The 20,527-nt window shown below is 36.9% G+C and overlaps 1 protein-coding gene across 5 annotated transcripts in view; it reads left to right on the plus strand.

The window, feature by feature from the left end:
• LOC139961284 (uncharacterized) overlaps positions 1-20,527 on the plus strand; it is a 210,609-nt gene that overhangs the window by 172,706 nt on the left and 17,376 nt on the right. For all 5 annotated transcript variants that reach the window (XM_071960398.1, XM_071960397.1, XM_071960395.1 and 2 more), the window contains 8 exons: positions 16,368-17,012; positions 17,637-17,972; positions 18,274-18,399; positions 18,667-18,776; positions 19,014-19,067; positions 19,610-19,663; positions 19,792-19,851; positions 20,303-20,344. In XM_071960398.1, the coding sequence (XP_071816499.1) occupies positions 16,368-17,012; positions 17,637-17,972; positions 18,274-18,399; positions 18,667-18,776; positions 19,014-19,067; positions 19,610-19,663; positions 19,792-19,851; positions 20,303-20,344 (1,427 nt within the window). The remainder of the gene's footprint in view (positions 1-16,367; positions 17,013-17,636; positions 17,973-18,273; positions 18,400-18,666; positions 18,777-19,013; positions 19,068-19,609; positions 19,664-19,791; positions 19,852-20,302; positions 20,345-20,527) is intronic.

The following is a 20,527-nucleotide window of genomic DNA, read 5'->3' on the forward strand; positions in this document are numbered from 1 at the left end:
TAATATACATCACCTTAATCTATGCTGTTGGAAATGGTAAAAAAAATCTTTCTCAAACAATAGGAGAAAGCCATAACAGTGTACATCCCTATTTTCTCTATGATATATCAAATTGTATGAATACAGCACATGCAACAGCATATATATTCTGATTAGGGCTTTCCAATCATCCCCACCCCTCATTCCCACTCAACTAGTGAAATGACATCAAAACATTATTTATACATAATATCACATTATTAGGGCGTTATGGAGGTCTGACCCTGTATACGGTACCTGATTCCATAGTAACCCACACCACTTGCCACATGCAATGATCTAGATAGAGTGATAGTGTACAAACTGTAATTTTCAGGACATATCAAACTTTACGTAGCAGGTAGAAAAGCAAATAGACGACCAATAGGGCAGCCAAGTCAATTGGACACCCTCCACCCCTCCCCAACCCTCCATCCCATTCAACAAGGATGAATACACATAAAATCCTATGCTTTCAAATATTTGATCCTAATGATAGCTCTAACCTACATATAGCTGCTTTCCCAGTTTCCCCCTCCAGCAACCCCCCCCCCTCCCTTTTGCCCAACATTATGGTTCCACATATGGGTGGAGCCTGTAAAAGTTGGACAAGATCATTTTCTACACTGATGCATTTGAGATTAAGCAGTTCATCAATTTGGAATGACATCAAAACTTTGAAATGGTGAAAATAAGATGGTCAAAAATTAATATTAGACTGTTCATTAATTCTTACACACATTGGGACCCTAATAGTTGAAAAAAAAAAACCTTTGACATTACATTTAATATACATCACCTTAATCTATGCTGTTGGAAATGGTAAAAAAAATCTTTCTCAAACAATAGGAGAAAGCCATAACAGTGTACATGCATCCCTATTTTCTCTATGATATATCAAATTGTATGAATACAGCACATGCAACAGCATATATATTCTGATTAGGGCTTTCCATTCATCCCCACCCCTCATTCCCACTCAACTAGTGAAATGACATCAAAACATTATTTATACATAATATCACATTATTCGGGCGTTATGAGGGTCTGACCCTGTATACGGTACCTGATTCCATAGTAACCCACACCACTTGCCACATGCAATGATCTAGATAGAGTGATAGTGTACAAACTGTAATTTTCAGGACATATCAAACTTTACGTAGCAGGTAGAAAAGCAAATAGGCGACCAATAGGGCAGCCAAGTCAATTGGACACCCGAACCCCTCCCCTACCCTCCATCCCATTCAACAAGGATGAATACACATAAAATCCTATGCTTTCAAATATTTGATCCTAATGATAGCTCTAACCTACATATAGCTGCTTTCCCAGTTTCCCCCTCCAGCAACCCCCCCCCCCCCCGCTCCCTTTTGCCCAACATTATGGTTCCACATATGGGTGGAGCCTGTAAAAGTTGGACAAGATCATTTTCTACACTGATGCATTTGAGATTAAGCAGTTCATCAATTTGGAATGACATCAAAACTTTGAAACGGTGAAAATAAGATGGTCAAAAATTAATATTAGACTGTTCATTAAATTCTCACACACATTATGGGGACCCTAATAGTTGAAAAAAAAAACCTTTGACATTACATTTAATATACATCACCTTAATCTATGCTGTTGGAAATGGTAAAAAAAATCTTTCTCAAACAATAGGAGAAAGCCATAACAGTGTACATCCCTATTTTCTCTATGATATATCAAATTGTATGAATACAGCACATGCAACAGCATATATATTCTGATTATATATTCTGATTAGGGCTTTCCAATCATCCCCACCCCTCATTCCCACTCAACTAGTGAAATGACATCAAAACATTATTTATACATAATATCACATTATTAGGGCGTTATGGAGGTCTGACCCTGTATACGGTACCTGATTCCATAGTAACCCACACCACTTGCCACATGCAATGATCTAGATAGAGTGATAGTGTACAAACTGTAATTTTCAGGACATATCAAACTTTACGTAGCAGGTAGAAAAGCAAATAGACGACCAATAGGGCAGCCAAGTCAATTGGACACCCCCACCCCTCCCCGACCCTCCATCCCATTCAACAAGGATGAATACACATAAAATCCTATGCTTTCAAATATTTGATCCTAATGATAGCTCTAACCTACATATAGCTGCTTTCCCAGTTTCCCCCTCCAGCAACCCCCCCCCCCTCCCTTTTGCCCAACATTATGGTTCCACATATGGGTGGAGCCTGTAAAAGTTGGACAAGATCATTTTCTACACTGATGCATTTGAGATTAAGCAGTTCATCAATTTGGAATGACATCAAAACTTTGAAACGGTGAAAATAAGATGGTCAAAAATTAATATTAGACTGTTCAGTAATTCTCACACACATTGGGACCCTAATAGTTGAAAAAAAAAACCTTTGACATTACATCTAATATACATCACCTTAATCTATGCTGTTGGAAATGGTAAAAAAAATCTTTCTCAAACAATAGGAGAAAGCCATAAAAGTGTACATCCCTATTTTCTCTACAATATATCAAATTGTATGAATACAGCACATGCAACAGCATATATATTCTGATTAGGGCTTTCCAATCATACCCACCCCTCATTCCCACTCAACTAGTGGAATGACATCAAAACATTATTTATACATAATATCACATTATTAGGGCGTTATGAGGGTCTGACCCTGTATACGGTACCTGATTCCATAGTAACCCACACCACTTGCCACATGCAATGATCTAGATAGAGTGATAGTGTACAAACTGTAATTTTCAGGACATATCAAACTTTACGTAGCAGGTAGAAAAGCAAATAGACGACCAATAGGGCAGCCAAGTCAATTGGACACCCCCACCCCTCCCCTACCCTCCATCCCATTCAACAAGGATGAATACACATAAAATCCTATGCTTTCAAATCTTTGATCCTAATGATAGCTCTAACCTACATATAGCTGCTTTCCCAGTTTCCCCCTTCAGCAATCCCCCCCCCCTTTTGCCCAACATTATGGTTCCACATATGGGTGGAGCCTGTAAAAGTTGGACAAGATCATTTTCTACACTGATGTATTTGAGATTAAGCAGTTCATCAATTTGGAATGACATCAAAACTTTGAAACGGTGAAAATAAGATGGTCAAAAATTAATATTAGAATGTTCATTAAATTCTCACACACATTATGGGGACCCTAATAGTTGGAAAAAAAAACCTTCTACTTTACATTTAATATACATCACCTTAATCTATGCTGTTGGAAATGGTAAAAAAATCTTTCTCAAATAACAGGAGAAAGCCATAACAGTGTACATCCCTATTTTCTCTATGATATATCAAATTGTATGAATACAGCACATGCAACAGCATATATATTCTGATTAGGGCTTTCCAATCATCCCCACCCCTCATTCCCACTCAACTAGTGAAATGACATCAAAACATTATTTATACATAATATCACATTATTAGGGCGTTATGGAGGTCTGACCCTGTATACGGTACCTGATTCCATAGTAACCCACACCACTTGCCACATGCAATGATCTAGATAGAGTGATAGTGTACAAACTGTAATTTTCAGGACATATCAAACTTTACGTAGCAGGTAGAAAAGCAAATAGACGACCAATAGGGCAGCCAAGTCAATTGGACACCCCCCACCCCTCCCCGACCCTCCATCCCATTCAACAAGGATGAATACACATAACATCCTATGCTTTCAAATATTTGATCCTAATGATAGCTCTAACCTACATATAGCTGCTTTCCCAGTTTCCCCCTCCAGCAACCCCCCCCCCCTCCCTTTTGCCCAACATTATGGTTCCACATATGGGTGGAGCCTGTAAAAGTTGGACAAGATCATTTTCTACACTGATGCATTTGAGATTAAGCAGTTCATCAATTTGGAATGACATCAAAACTTTGAAACGGTGAAAATAAGATGGTCAAAAATTAATATTAGACCGTTCATTAAATTCTCACACACATTATGGGGACCCTAATAGTTGGAAAAAAAAACTTCTACTTTACATTTAATATATATCACCTTAATCTATGCTGTTGGAAATGGTAAAAAAATCTTTCTCAAACAATAGGAGAAAGCCATAACAGTGTACATCCCTATTTTCTCTATAATATATCAAATTGTATGAATACAGCACATGCAACAGCATATATATTCTGATTAGGGCTTTCCAATCATACCCACCCCTCATTCCCACTCAACTAGTGGAATGACATCAAAACATTATTTATACATAATATCACATTATTAGGGCGTTATGGAGGTCTGACCCTGTATACGGTACCTGATTCCATAGTAACCCACACCACTTGCCACATGCAATGATCTAGATAGAGTGATAGTGTACAAACTGTAATTTTCAGGACATATCAAACTTTACGTAGCAGGTAGAAAAGCAAATAGACGACCAATAGGGCAGCCAAGTCAATTGGACACCCCCCACCCCTCCCCGACCCTCCATCCCATTCAACAAGGATGAATACACATAAAATCCTATGCTTTCAAATATTTGATCCTAATGATAGCTCTAACCTACATATAGCTGCTTTCCCAGTTTCCCCCTTCAGAAATCCCCCCCCCCCTTTTGCCCAACATTATGGTTCCACATATGGGTGGAGCCTGTAAAAGTTGGACAAGATCATTTTCTACACTGATGTATTTGAGATTAAGCAGTTCATCAATTTGGAATGACATCAAAACTTTGAAACGGTGAAAATAAGATGGTCAAAAATTAATATTAGAATGTTCATTAAATTCTCACACACATTATGGGGACCCTAATAGTTGGAAAAAAAAACCTTCTACTTTACATTTAATATACATCACCTTAATCTATGCTGTTGGAAATGGTAAAAAAATCTTTCTCAAACAATAGGAGAAAGCCATAACGTGTACATCCCTATTTTCTCTATGATATATCAAATTGTATGAATACAGCACATGCAACAGCATATATATTCTGATTAGGGCTTTCCAATCATCCCCACCCCTCATTCCCACTCAACTAGTGGAATGACATCAAAACATTATATATACATAATATCACATTATTAGGGCGTTATGGAGGTCTGACCCTGTATACGGTACCTGATTCCATAGTAACCCACACCACTTGCCACATGCAATGATCTAGATAGAGTGATAGACAAACTGTAATTATCAGGACATATCAAACTTTACGTAGCAGGTAGAAAAGCAAATAGACGACCAATAGGGCAGCCAAGTCAATTGGACACCCCCCACCCCTCCCCGACCCTCCATCCCATTCAACAAGGATGAATACACATAAAATCCTATGCTTTCAAATATTTGATCCTAATGATAGCTCTAACCTACATATAGCTGCTTTCCCAGTTTCCCCCTCCAGCAACCCCCCCCCCCTCCCTTTTGCCCAACATTATGGTTCCACATATGGGTGGAACCTGTAAAAGTTGGACAAGATCATTTTCTACACTGATGCATTTGAGATTAAGCTGTTCATCAATTTGGAATGACATCAAAACTTTGAAACGGTGAAAATAAGATGGTCAAAAATTAATATTAGACCGTTCATTAAATTCTCACACACATTATGGGGACCCTAATAGTTGGAAAAAAAAACTTCTACTTTACATTTAATATATATCACCTTAATCTATGCTGTTGGAAATGGTAAAAAAATCTTTCTCAAACAATAGGAGAAAGCCATAACAGTGTACATCCCTATTTTCTCTATGATATATCAAATTGTATGAATACAGCCCATGCAACAGCATATATATTCTGATTAGGGCTTTCCAATCATCCCCACCCCTCATTCCCACTCAACTAGTGGAATGACATCAAAACATTATATATACATAATATCACATTATTAGGGCGTTATGGAGGTCTGACCCTGTATACGGTACCTGATTCCATAGTAACCCACACCACTTGCCCCATGCAATGATCTAGATAGAGTGATAGTGTACAAACTGTAATTTTCAGGACATATCAAACTTTACGTAGCAGGTAGAAAAGCAAATAGACGACCAATAGGGCAGCCAAGTCAATTGGACACCCGAACCCCTCCCCGACCCTCCATCCCATTCAACAAGGATGAATACACATAAAATCCTATGCTTTCAAATATTTGATCCTAATGATAGCTCTAACCTACATATAGCTGCTTTCCCAGTTTCCCCCTTCAGAAATCCCCGCCCCCCCCTTTTGCCCAACATTATGGTTCCACATATGGGTGGAGCCTGTAAAAGTTGGACAAGATCATTTTCTACACTGATGTATTTGAGATTAAGCAGTTCATCAATTTGGAATGACATCAAAACTTTGAAACGGTGAAAATAAGATGGTCAAAAATTAATATTAGAATGTTCATTAAATTCTCACACACATTATGGGGACCCTAATAGTTGGAAAAAAAAACCTTCTACTTTACATTTAATATACATCACCTTAATCTATGCTGTTGGAAATGGTAAAAAAATCTTTCTCAAACAGTAGGAGAAAGCCATAACAGTGTACATCCCTATTTTCTCTATGATATATCAAATTGTATGAATACAGCCCATGCAACAGCATATATATTCTGATTAGGGCTTTCCAATCATCCCCACCCCTCATTCCCACTCAACTAGTGGAATGACATCAAAACATTATTTATACATAATATCACATTATTAGGGCGTTATGGAGGTCTGACCCTGTATACGGTACCTGATTCCATAGTAACCCGCACCACTTGCCACATGCAATGATCTAGATAGAGTGATAGTGTACAAACTGTCATTTTCAGGACATATCAAACTTTACGTAGCAGGTAGAAAAGCAAATAGACGACCAATAGGGCAGCCAAGTCAATTGGACACCCCCCACCCCTCCCCGACCCTCCATCCCATTCAACAAGGATGAATACACATAAAATCCTATGCTTTCAAATATTTGATCCTAATGATAGCTCTAACCTACATATAGCTGCTTTCCCAGTTTCCCCCTTCAGCAATCCCCGCCCCCCCCCCCCCCCCTTTTGCCCAACATTATGGTTCCACATATGGGTGGAGCCTGTAAAAGTTGGACAAGATCATTTTCTACACTGATGTATTTGAGATTAAGCAGTTCATCAATTTGAATGACATCAAAACTTTGAAACGGTGAAAATAAGATGGTCAAAAATTAATATTAGACTGTTCATTAAATTCTCACACACATTATGGGGACCCTAATAGTTGAAAAAAAAAACCTTCGACATTACATTTAATATACATCACCTTAATCTATGCTGTTGGAAATGGTAAAAAAAAATCTTTCTCAAACAATAGGAGAAAGCCATAACAGTGTACATCCCTATTTTCTCTATAATATATCAAATTGTATGAATGTAGCACATGCAACAGCATATATTCTGATTAGGGCTTTCCAATCATCCCCACCCCTGATTCCCACTCAACTAGTGGAATGACATCAAAACATTATTTATACATAATATCACAATATTAGGGCGTTATGGAGGTCTGACCCTGTATTCGGTACCTGATTCCATAGTAACCCACACCACTTGCCACACGCAATGAGCTAGATAGAGTGATAGTGTACAAACTGTCATTTTCAGGACATATCAAACTTTACGTAGCAGGGAGAAAAGCAAATAGACGACCAATAGGGCAACCAAGTCAATTGGACCCCCCTCACCCCTCCCCGACCCTCCATCCCATTCAACAAGGATGAATACACATAACATCCTATGCTTTCAAATATTTGATCCTAATGATAGCTCTAACCTACATATAGCTGCTTTCCCAGTTTCCTCCTCCAGCAACCCCCCCCTTTTGCCCTACATGATGGTTCCACATGTGGGTGGAGCCTGTAAAAGTTGGACAAGGAAATTTTATACACTGATGTATTTGAGATTAAGCAGTTCACCAATTTGGAATGACATCAAAACTTTGAAATGGTGAAAATAAGATGGTCAAAAATTAATATTAGACTGTTCATTAAATTCTCACACACATTATGGGGACCCTAATAGTTGGAAAAAAAAACCTTCGACATTACATTTAATATACATCACCTTAATCTATGCTGTTGGAAATGGTAAAATAAATCTTTCTCAAACAATAGGAAAAAGCCATAACAGTGTACATCCCTATTTTCTCTATAATATATCAAATTGTATGAATGTAGCACATGCAACAGCATATATTCTGATTAGGGCTTTCCAATCATCCCCACCCCTCATTTCAGCTCAATTAGTGGAATGACATCAAAACATTATTTATACATAATATCACAATATTAGGACGTTATGGAGGTCTGACCCTGTATACGGTACCTGATTCCATAGTAACCCGCACCACTTGCCACATGCAATGAGCTAGATAGTGTGATAGTGTTCAAACTGTAATTTTCAAGACATATCAAACTTTACGTAGCAAGGAGAAAAGCAAATAGACAACCAAGAGGGCAGCCAAGTCAATTTGACCCCCCCACCCCTCCCCGACCCTCCATCCCATTCAACAAGGATGAATACACATAAAATCCTATGCTTTCAAATATTTGATCCTAATGATAGCTCTAACCTACATATAGCTGCTTTCCCAGTTTCCCCCTCCAGCAACCCCCCCCCCACAACTTCTGCCCCACATGATGGTTCCACATATGGGTGGACCCTGTAAATGTTGGACAAGGTAATTTTCTACACGGATGTATTTGAGATTAAGCAGTTCACCAATTTGGAATGACATCAAAACTTTGAAACGGTGAAAATAAGATGGTCAAAAATTAATATTACTATGTTCATTAAATTCTCACACACATTGGGACCCTAATAGTTGAAAAAAAACCTTCTGCATTACATTTAATATACATCACCTTAATCTATGCTGTTGGAAATGGTAAAAAAAATTCTTTCTCGAACAATAGGAGAAAGCCATAACAGTGTACATCCCTATTTTCTCTATGATATATCAAATTGTATGAATACAGCACATGCAACAGCATATATATTCTGATTAGGGCTTTCCAATCATCCCCACCCCTCATTCCCACTCAACTAGTGAAATGACATCAAAACATTATTTATACATAATATCACATTATTAGGGCGTTATGGAGGTCTGACCCTGTATACGGTACCTGATTCCATAGTAACCCACACCACTTGCCACATGCAATGATCTAGATAGAGTGATAGTGTACAAACTGTAATTATCAGGACATATCAAACTTTACGTAGCAGGTAGAAAAGCAAATAGACGACCAATAGGGCAGCCAAGTCAATTGGACACCCCCCACCCCTCCCCGACCCTCCATCCCATTCAACAAGGATGAATACACATAAAATCCTATGCTTTCAAATATTTGATCCTAATGATAGCTCTAACCTACATATAGCTGCTTTCCCAGTTTCCCCCTCCAGCAACCCCCCCCCTCCCTTTTGCCCAACATTATGGTTCCACATATGGGTGGAGCCTGTAAAAGTTGGACAAGATCATTTTCTACACTGATGCATTTGAGATTAAGCAGTTCATCAATTTGGAATGACATCAAAACTTTGAAACGGTGAAAATAAGATGGTCAAAAATTAATATTAGACTGTTCATTAAATTCTCACACACATTATGGGGACCCTAATAGTTGAAAAAAAAAACCTTCGACATTACATTTAATATACATCACCTTAATCTATGCTGTTGGAAATGGTAAAAAAAAATCTTTCTCAAACAATAGGAGAAAGCCATAACAGTGTACATCCCTATTTTCTCTATAATATATCAAATTGTATGAATGTAGCACATGCAACAGCATATATTCTGATTAGGGCTTTCCAATCATCCCCACCCCTGATTCCCACTCAACTAGTGGAATGACATCAAAACATTATTTATACATAATATCACAATATTAGGGCGTTATGGAGGTCTGACCCTGTATTCGGTACCTGATTCCATAGTAACCCACACCACTTGCCACACGTAATGAGCTAGATAGAGTGATAGTGTACAAACTGTCATTTTCAGGACATATCAAACTTTACGTAGCAGGGAGAAAAGCAAATAGACGACCAATAGGGCAACCAAGTCAATTGGACCCCCCTCACCCCTCCCCGACCCTCCATCCCATTCAACAAGGATGAATACACATAACATCCTATGCTTTCAAATATTTGATCCTAATGATAGCTCTAACCTACATATAGCTGCTTTCCCAGTTTCCTCCTCCAGCAACCCCCCCCCCCCTTTTGCCCTACATGATGGTTCCACATGTGGGTGGAGCCTGTAAAAGTTGGACAAGGAAATTTTATACACTGATGTATTTGAGATTAAGCAGTTCACCAATTTGGAATGACATCAAAACTTTGAAATGGTGAAAATAAGATGGTCAAAAATTAATATTAGACTGTTCATTAAATTCTCACACACATTATGGGGACCCTAATAGTTGGAAAAAAAACCCTTCGACATTACATTTAATATACATCACCTTAATCTATGCTGTTGGAAATGGTAAAATAAATCTTTCTCAAACAATAGGAAAAAGCCATAACAGTGTACATCCCTATTTTCTCTATAATATATCAAATTGTATGAATGTAGCACATGCAACAGCATATATTCTGATTAGGGCTTTCCAATCATCCCCACCCCTCATTTCAGCTCAATTAGTGGAATGACATCAAAACATTATTTATACATAATATCACAATATTAGGACGTTATGGAGGTCTGACCCTGTATACGGTACCTGATTCCATAGTAACCCGCACCACTTGCCACATGCAATGATCTAGATAGAGTGATAGTGTACAAACTGTAATTATCAGGACATATCAAACTTTACGTAGCAGGTAGAAAAGCAAATAGACGACCAATAGGGCAGCCAAGTCAATTGGACACCCCCCACCCCTCCCCGACCCTCCATCCCATTCAACAAGGATGAATACACATAAAATCCTATGCTTTCAAATATTTGATCCTAATGATAGCTCTAACCTACATATAGCTGCTTTCCCAGTTTCCCCCTCCAGCAACCCCCCCCCTCCCTTTTGCCCAACATTATGGTTCCACATATGGGTGGAGCCTGTAAAAGTTGGACAAGATCATTTTCTACACTGATGCATTTGAGATTAAGCAGTTCATCAATTTGGAATGACATCAAAACTTTGAAACGGTGAAAATAAGATGGTCAAAAATTAATATTAGACTGTTCATTAAATTCTCACACACATTATGGGGACCCTAATAGTTGAAAAAAAAAACCTTCGACATTACATTTAATATACATCACCTTAATCTATGCTGTTGGAAATGGTAAAAAAAAATCTTTCTCAAACAATAGGAGAAAGCCATAACAGTGTACATCCCTATTTTCTCTATAATATATCAAATTGTATGAATGTAGCACATGCAACAGCATATATTCTGATTAGGGCTTTCCAATCATCCCCACCCCTGATTCCCACTCAACTAGTGGAATGACATCAAAACATTATTTATACATAATATCACAATATTAGGGCGTTATGGAGGTCTGACCCTGTATTCGGTACCTGATTCCATAGTAACCCACACCACTTGCCACACGCAATGAGCTAGATAGAGTGATAGTGTACAAACTGTCATTTTCAGGACATATCAAACTTTACGTAGCAGGGAGAAAAGCAAATAGACGACCAATAGGGCAACCAAGTCAATTGGACCCCCCTCACCCCTCCCCGACCCTCCATCCCATTCAACAAGGATGAATACACATAACATCCTATGCTTTCAAATATTTGATCCTAATGATAGCTCTAACCTACATATAGCTGCTTTCCCAGTTTCCTCCTCCAGCAACCCCCCCCCCCTTTTGCCCTACATGATGGTTCCACATGTGGGTGGAGCCTGTAAAAGTTGGACAAGGAAATTTTATACACTGATGTATTTGAGATTAAGCAGTTCACCAATTTGGAATGACATCAAAACTTTGAAATGGTGAAAATAAGATGGTCAAAAATTAATATTAGACTGTTCATTAAATTCTCACACACATTATGGGGACCCTAATAGTTGGAAAAAAAACCCTTCGACATTACATTTAATATACATCACCTTAATCTATGCTGTTGGAAATGGTAAAATAAATCTTTCTCAAACAATAGGAAAAAGCCATAACAGTGTACATCCCTATTTTCTCTATAATATATCAAATTGTATGAATGTAGCACATGCAACAGCATATATTCTGATTAGGGCTTTCCAATCATCCCCACCCCTCATTTCAGCTCAATTAGTGGAATGACATCAAAACATTATTTATACATAATATCACAATATTAGGACGTTATGGAGGTCTGACCCTGTATACGGTACCTGATTCCATAGTAACCCGCACCACTTGCCACATGCAATGAGCTAGATAGTGTGATAGTGTTCAAACTGTAATTTTCAAGACATATCAAACTTTACGTAGCAAGGAGAAAAGCAAATAGACAACCAAGAGGGCAGCCAAGTCAATTGGACCCCCCCACCCCTCCCCGACCCTCCATCCCATTCAACAAGGATGAATACACATAAAATCCTATGCTTTCAAATATTTGATCCTAATGATAGCTCTAACCTACATATAGCTGCTTTCCCAGTTTCCCCCTCCAGCAACCCCCCCCCTCCCTTTTGCCCAACATTATGGTTCCACATATGGGTGGAGCCTGTAAAAGTTGGACAAGGTAATTTTCTACACGGATGTATTTGAGATTAAGCAGTTCACCAATTTGGAATGACATCAAAACTTTGAAACGGTGAAAATAAGATGGTCAAAAATTAATATTACTATGTTCATTAAATTCTCACACACATTGGGACCCTAATAGTTGAAAAAAAACCTTCTGCATTACATTTAATATACATCACCTTAATCTATGCTGTTGGAAATGGTAAAAAAAATTCTTTCTCGAACAATAGGAGAAAGCCATAACAGTGTACATCCCTATTTTCTCTATAATATATCAGATTGTATGACTTGTGTACACTGTCGTGCTGGAGATGGTTGGGAAAGTGACATAGGAGCCCTATTTAGACCATTTTATGTAGCAAATGCTACATTTCTGTAGTTTGATATGTCTTTGAAACTACAGATTGTACACTGTTTTGAAGTTCATTGCATGGGGCAGGTGGAATGGGCCCATGGGGAATCAGGTACTTCATACTTCGAGTACTTTATTCAGGGTTTGACATTTCATAATGGCCTAATATTTCAATGTTAATGTCTATTTAATGCTTTGATGTCATTCCACTTGTTGATTGGAAATGGGGGATAAGGTGACCACCCAATTAAGCTATATGCTGTTGCATATGCTAGATCTATAAAGTTTGGCATGCCTTGGAAAGTACACTACCTTTTAACCTTTTCCCCTATTCTTTGTCAAATATTTTATCATATTCTCACATAGATATTGTTTTTCTGCTCTCTTACAGACAAGGGCTGGCTGTCTGGCACAGTACTATCATATAAATGCTCAAGTTGGTATATCAAGGCTGCTTGGTTCCATATTATATAATGTTGTGTTGGGACCTCCGGATATGAAATAAACATGTTCTTGGATTTTGTCAGCTGGGTTGGTTTCAAGCAATCAATTCTTGCATAGTGGATATGTCAGCACTATAGCAACAGATCATACTGATTGGTGAAGTTCAGCTCTATGCACAATATTCATTTCAGAGAATCTTTGTTTCTTGTGTTCAGTTCTTTGATTATCATACATTTTGGAGACCATTGAGCACATTGTATTATATCACCATGCATTGATCTTGATATTATGTTGATGTTTATTAAACTGAGATGGTATGTGTTTGAGGAGTTTTAGTACTAAAGAAAATATTATGATGCAAGAGAAAGGCATAATTAGAAAATTTACAAAACATTTGTGAACATCATACTTTGTCAATGTGACAGGAAGATTAGCTATGATGAAATATAATATATACCATACCATATATTATACCAGTGAAAATTATACTTTTTTAAAGATAAAGTGATGTACTGTTGATATTTGTCTTGAAACAGTTCCACATGTATGGACAAATCTGTTGCAATGTAGATACATAGGGTGCATCATATGCCAAGAATTGAATAAAATTCTACTGTATATATCTACAAGCTGACACCTATTAATGCATTTTCATTATGTAACCCTCTACTTCCTCTACAATATCTGTAATATCCTCTCTATGTTTCCACACAGTTGTATAAAAGCTCTTCTTTTTTTCTGGTTTTTTTTGTGCTACTATTTTACAGGGCACGAAGGGTGTTGTTTTGGCTGTGTTTTTTCCAAGGAGGAAGGTGGATTACCCCCCTCCCCCCGGTTCCCCACCTTCACCTTATGCTGAAATTATCCCCCTATTTTGAATCAAATTTAGTCAAGTGGTGATGCCAACCAACATGGAGTGTTTGAACAGCAGCTTGGTTTTGAACTGTTATTTAGGTAAACAGTTCAATTAAATGTTTCCTGTGTGGGAGAGGACAAAGGTGCCCACTTAAGGCTTGGAAAAGTTGGCCAGTATTGTTATCCTATATTTACCATTGCATTCTTTCAAAATTGCATGGAATTAAAATTTGAGGGATGTATCAGGAAATAAGTTCCATATGCAACAAACCAATATATGGCATCCTTCCATGACAATTGTGAAATGCCAGATGTCTTTTTCAATCATTATGCCTCCTCCTCCTCCACTCCCCCCCCCCCCCCTTCCTCCACCCCAGAAATTACTTCCAATAACACTATGGAATATAATTACATTGGTAATGATTAAAATTATGTGGCTTGAAGTGTTTTTTTTTTCATTTTTCGATATCAACCTTTCTGCAAAATCTATAATGTGTCCCTAATGATCATTATTTGAAGTAACACACTATTTTCCCCATCATACCCCCTTCGGCATCCCAGGAATGGATAATAAGCACATTTCGATCATGAACAGTTAGAAGTAGTGCTTCTCAAATGATATCCAGCTGATACCAGTTTCAAACAAGTCTGTGGCCAACTCACTTGTCATGTGTGAAGTAATTTTTTCCCTCATCACCCCCCCTTCCCCTTCCCCATGATATACTGACAATGGTACAGAAGCATGCTACATTGATTATGATTGAAATAACAAACTTCCAGTGAGGTCCCCATAAACCAATTCAGTGTGTGTTAAGTCAGTAGTGAGTCCCCACAAGTAATGTGGAATGTCTTGTATAGTAACACTATAACAAAAGTAAATAAAAACATAAATAATACCTAACTTAATTTTGGATGGAAAGGTCATTACAAATTCAAAGTTTGAAGCCTCTGTGATCATTGTAACTAACGGTCCCCATAATGATAGCCAAAAGGTTGAGTCCCCGTAAACCACCTTACGCCTGTATGTGTGCGTGTGTGTGTGTGTACATAATATATATGTCAGATATATTGTTTAAGTAACTTGTTGCTTAAAACAACACCCAAGTCAAAACGTGTTGCTGTATATGCATAGTTGCCTACACACTTTAGTCAACTGAGTACAGGAAATCCAATAACGTATCATATCATGACCCTATCCTGACTGCTTTTCTTTTTCTTTTACTTAATATATTACTTGGATCTAGCAATATCAATAAAAATGATGAAAAATAAAAAGAATTAACTTGGAGGGTTTTGAAAGTGAAGTAAAAAAGAAATGATAATACTAAGTTATGGCACATGAAGATGCTGTATTTGACTTAATTCCGTTTAAATGGTTAAATTACTTTAATCTCATAGACTTTCAATTTAGTGATACTCATTCATATGCAAATATTATTAGACTCGTACGATTTGGAGTAGCCCAATATGAAATGCATCATATACCTGATACAAACTGAAACCATGGCTCATTATGGATAATCAAAAAAAAAAAAACAATTGTACGAATTCAACGGATTTTTGTCAAGGCATATACACGTTGTTCATGACATATGGTTTGTTATGTTTTGTTTCTTTTTTCCGTCTTGTCTTGGTTTGGTTTTGTCTTCAGTAAAATATTCCGCATTAATATGGTAGACTAAAAGAGCGTACAGAAAAGGGCGCAACCATCTTTATATATGGGGAAAGACCCCAGAGTACATTATATAAACATATAACTTGTTTGTAAAGTACAACCCCAAAAGCCGAATATAGTTCAATAACGCATCTCTATTTGAATGTCCCCTCCTAAGACACCTCCTCTCAACAACATAACATATTACTCCCCCTCCCCATTTCCACAGTACACAACTGGTAGTTACGCCCTTGGTATAGAACGTATGAACCCTGCAGACGCTCCATTTTTCACATTGTGCAATGGCATATATGTTAATTCTTTGTTCATTTTCTCATTACAGTACCATTAAAGGATTTGACCATACATGACTGTTTCGTTAGTGATCATGAATTATGTAAGAAGACAAACATATCTGAAGGGGAATCCGCTTTGGTATGTAACGCAAACAATACCAAACCACCGGTAGAAATATCATGGCGTTCACTAAAAGAAGGGGACATGCAAACAGATTATGACTTAAAAGATTACACTTCCAAGTTTATTGACAGGATGCCGTTGTACTCCACAATATCTACTCTTAAATATGACACAAAGCTATTTTCGTTGGAATATTTTACCTGCATAGCGACTGGTATCGCTGTTCGAGATGTAGCCAGTGCATCGACTATTGTAAAAGGCATTAAGCAGTACGACGATCATACTAGCAGAGTGACTTACGTGTTAGAAGGCAAATCATTACCATTGTCATGTCCACGTCCAAATTATCCCTTTGGACTATTAAGTGCTACATTTTCAAATCGATCTTCAACCATAATAATGGAGCGGGGGTTACACATGCAACCACGATGCCCGAGCCCGTGGAATTGTAAATTCTCTGGAAATGACTTAGTGTCGATAGTTGTGCCTACCTATAACATTTCACTCGAATGCGTATCTAGCTCAGGTGTCATGGCTACCACGGATGTGATACATGTATCTACTGTAGGTGAGTAGTATGTTTCTTACGGTTAGTGCTTTACTAACAACGAACATAATAATTAAACATTTCGGAGACGTGCATCCAAATGTATGCTGATTTCGCCGACCTTGAAATGATTTCCTTTTTCACACACAAAGACAATTTTTTTTGTGTGTTGTGTATTACCAATCGTGACTTAAACATGTTTATTCAACTACCAAATTGCAAATGCACTCTTATCAAAAGTTGTTCTTTAGTATAATCATGTATTTGAAATAGTCTGACGAAACCACCACTTAATGTGATTACAAATGGACGATAAGTTCATTGGTATATTTACTACTTTTTTACTTGTAAAGGGAGAATATAATTTACGTTCTCTGTCAATTGCATGAGTCGTTTTGAACATGTCACGCTATGTTCAGTTTGAGTTACAAAGTTGGATATAAAATTGATAATTGAGCGTGCAACCCCTTTGAACATTTAAAAAAATAAAAGTACACCTTTTTATGAAGGTAGTTAGATTAATTGCCTTGTTACATATGGAACAATGTTCAACAATGTAAATAATTGTTCTTTTAATTGCTGCTTCACAGGCTTATATATTTTCGTTTGCTCTTAATATTACTTTTTCTGCTCTTTTCACTTCAGATAACTCATTGAAATCTGTTGTTAGCATTGATGGGTGCGGAAGTGTGGTTAAAATGTGCGAACGTACAACAAGTCTAATTGGCAATATTTCTTGTTCACTACTGAACACTAAACCAGACATCCAATTAACTTTTGCACAGAGTGAAAGCCCAAGGGTTACCATCAGCAGAGAGTGGCGCTACACAGATGAGAATCATTCCACAAATACTTTTGACAATTATGTAATATCTGAGTATCATATAAGTCAATGTGATGAAGTCATAGAACTTAGTTGTTCGCCAGCTTCTGTAGAGATTGCCAAGTTCCAGAATACAGCTGTTATTCATCTGAAACCAGGTAAACGTATAATAAAATGTTTCTAAATCACCATTGCCAACTTGCTCCGTGACAGTACGGGATCTTAATTTAAGAAAAAACCTTCATAAATAAGATGTTCATGAAGTATTATAAGCACGCAATTTTTCTCAGTCTTAAAGTAAATAAAAATGTCCAATTCAATTAATTACAGCAGCATTCATTGTGTTTGTTTACATGAAGGTGAGTTGTTTTCTTGGTGTGTGCTTTAAGAGTAACATAAACATATGCTTTAAAGACAATAGAAGCGTTCCTTATTATGTATTCTTTCTCACGGTTTCAGACGCAAGTGAATGTCAAGTGCCCAAGAACGGATCTTCAAAGACTGTTACAGCTGTTGTAATAGTTATCATTGTGTGTGTGCTCATGATTTCCGTTTTGGCTGCAACATTCTTCATCAAGCGAAGAGGTATATATATGAAAAATTTATATATGTCAATATCATTGACCCCCTTTTGAAATATCGCATGTTATAAAAGCATGGACGCCAATGAAGTGAACGGTAACTTTATTACCGAATTTATTTTTTCCGTCCTTGAGAGCTTGCCGGAGAGCACAACTGAATAACTGTGATTGTATATACTAAATTTGCTTTTCATGTTTGTGGCACAACTCGTTGTTTATACTAGATTAAACATCCAGTTCAAAAAATGTATAATTTGTGTTTTCTTCAAAGGCCGTTCGAAAAGAGAATCTGGCAGTAGTGGAATGAACATGTCCCAGATAGAATCACAAGACCAATCAACCAATACGGAACACGAAAAAGAACCACTGTTACAGGGGCTGGTACGATTGTCTTTCGGAATTTGTAACTTGATGCTAGATAAGTCAGGGTCATATTGCATCTAAGATTGTATGTAAATTATTATGATCACGTACGTATTTTCAAACACATCTAACTTTGTATTTCGAAATTCCATGTAATGTATTTTCAAACACTTATTGGAACAACAATTCCTACAGTAAATACATTGGCTTTCATTGAGCAGTACGACCTCAGTTTCATTCATACTCTATTTACAGCTAGAATTCGACAACCTTTTCAAGCCATTTTACGAAAAAATAGTTGCTGGCAAGGTAAAAGCTCATTGTTTATTTCGTTTTCTTTTTCTTTTTCTTTATTCCTTATTTATTTATTTATTTTGCCATTAAAGCAACTTTGTATAATTTATGATCTATCTTTCAATATTAGGAAGTGAACCTTCCATTGTCATATGGGTGATGGAAAATCGTCAGAACTCATGTATATCGAAGCACTTTCTTTAGCACTTGGCTTTTTCGGTAAACTGTAGAAACTACTTGTAAGCAATGTATTGGTGAGCTTTGCTTATATACTTGATAAGTTCTGATATAGTGTTGTTCAGAGTTATAATTAGGTATACATTTCACAATTTCCTCATTTATATCAACTAATTATAAAGTTCAGTACTTCAGGTAGCATATCTCTTCGTGTTTTTCAAGTTTTTAAATGAAAGTATACACCATTGAAAATGTTTTCCTGATCATTAGTCTTTTAAGGATATAGAAAGTAAGCATTTGTTTACATAATATTCATATTCAAATATTCCTGTCTTCATTTTCTTTTCGTTGTTATATTTATCTTAACTTTGGCTCTCTAGGCAACAGACGGAGAGTTTCAACGTCTGTTGATAGAATCCAAAGATTTTTACAAGGTTAGTTTCCAACTAATGCTATTGTGACACTTAAACTAATATGTTAGCATTAAATTGACAATTACATTAATAAAAATGGCTTTCATTGATGTTATTGTCTAATATTATTAACTATCATTTCCGAATAGGTTGCCGATGTCAGAGAGTTTCTTGGGAAAAGTATATCTAATTTGAATCCTTCCAAAGAGGTAGGTTAAAAATTTTAAAATGAGTTAAAATTCTAGTTCCTGTTATCCATAGTTTCACTATTACATAATATATTGTCCATCACTTAAAACTTGTCATCAAGGTACTACATACCTGTATTGCTATACATTGACTATACTTCCATTGCTCATTAAATATCATGTCAAGGCGGATAGAGTGAGACAAAGATATTAACAAAGAATTCCAGTAATTTCATGGACGATCGTACGCGACTGACGACTTTGAGAAGGTAATGAAATCTTGACAACGTTGATTTCAGACTGATTTGTCTTTATCATTGAAAAACTGTTGAAGTGCGCACCATGAGACCAAATCATAACATTCATTACCATTTCTGGTTTTAACATTAGATTAACCAGAAGGATATATTTTGAGGGAGAAACAAACAATACTTAGCAAATGTAACTTCAAATATTATCTTCTTTCTATCAGGAGTTACTTGCTATTGCTAACTTCTTCTCGACAAGTCAATGGGTAAGAAATCATATCATTTGGGGAATTCAGTTCGACTGCCGTCTTCATTCGTGCTGTACATCCCCTTTAACTTTAGCAATTGTTATTTCAATTTACATTGTTCAACTATTTATGGTCAAGTTTTGACAATTATATATCATTTTGTTCCACTTCTATTGTAGTTTTCATCATTTATGATTTCTT

The sequence above is a fragment of the Apostichopus japonicus genome, chromosome 20, assembly GCF_037975245.1.
Source record: "Apostichopus japonicus isolate 1M-3 chromosome 20, ASM3797524v1, whole genome shotgun sequence".
Taxonomy (NCBI): domain Eukaryota; kingdom Metazoa; phylum Echinodermata; class Holothuroidea; order Aspidochirotida; family Stichopodidae; genus Apostichopus; species Apostichopus japonicus.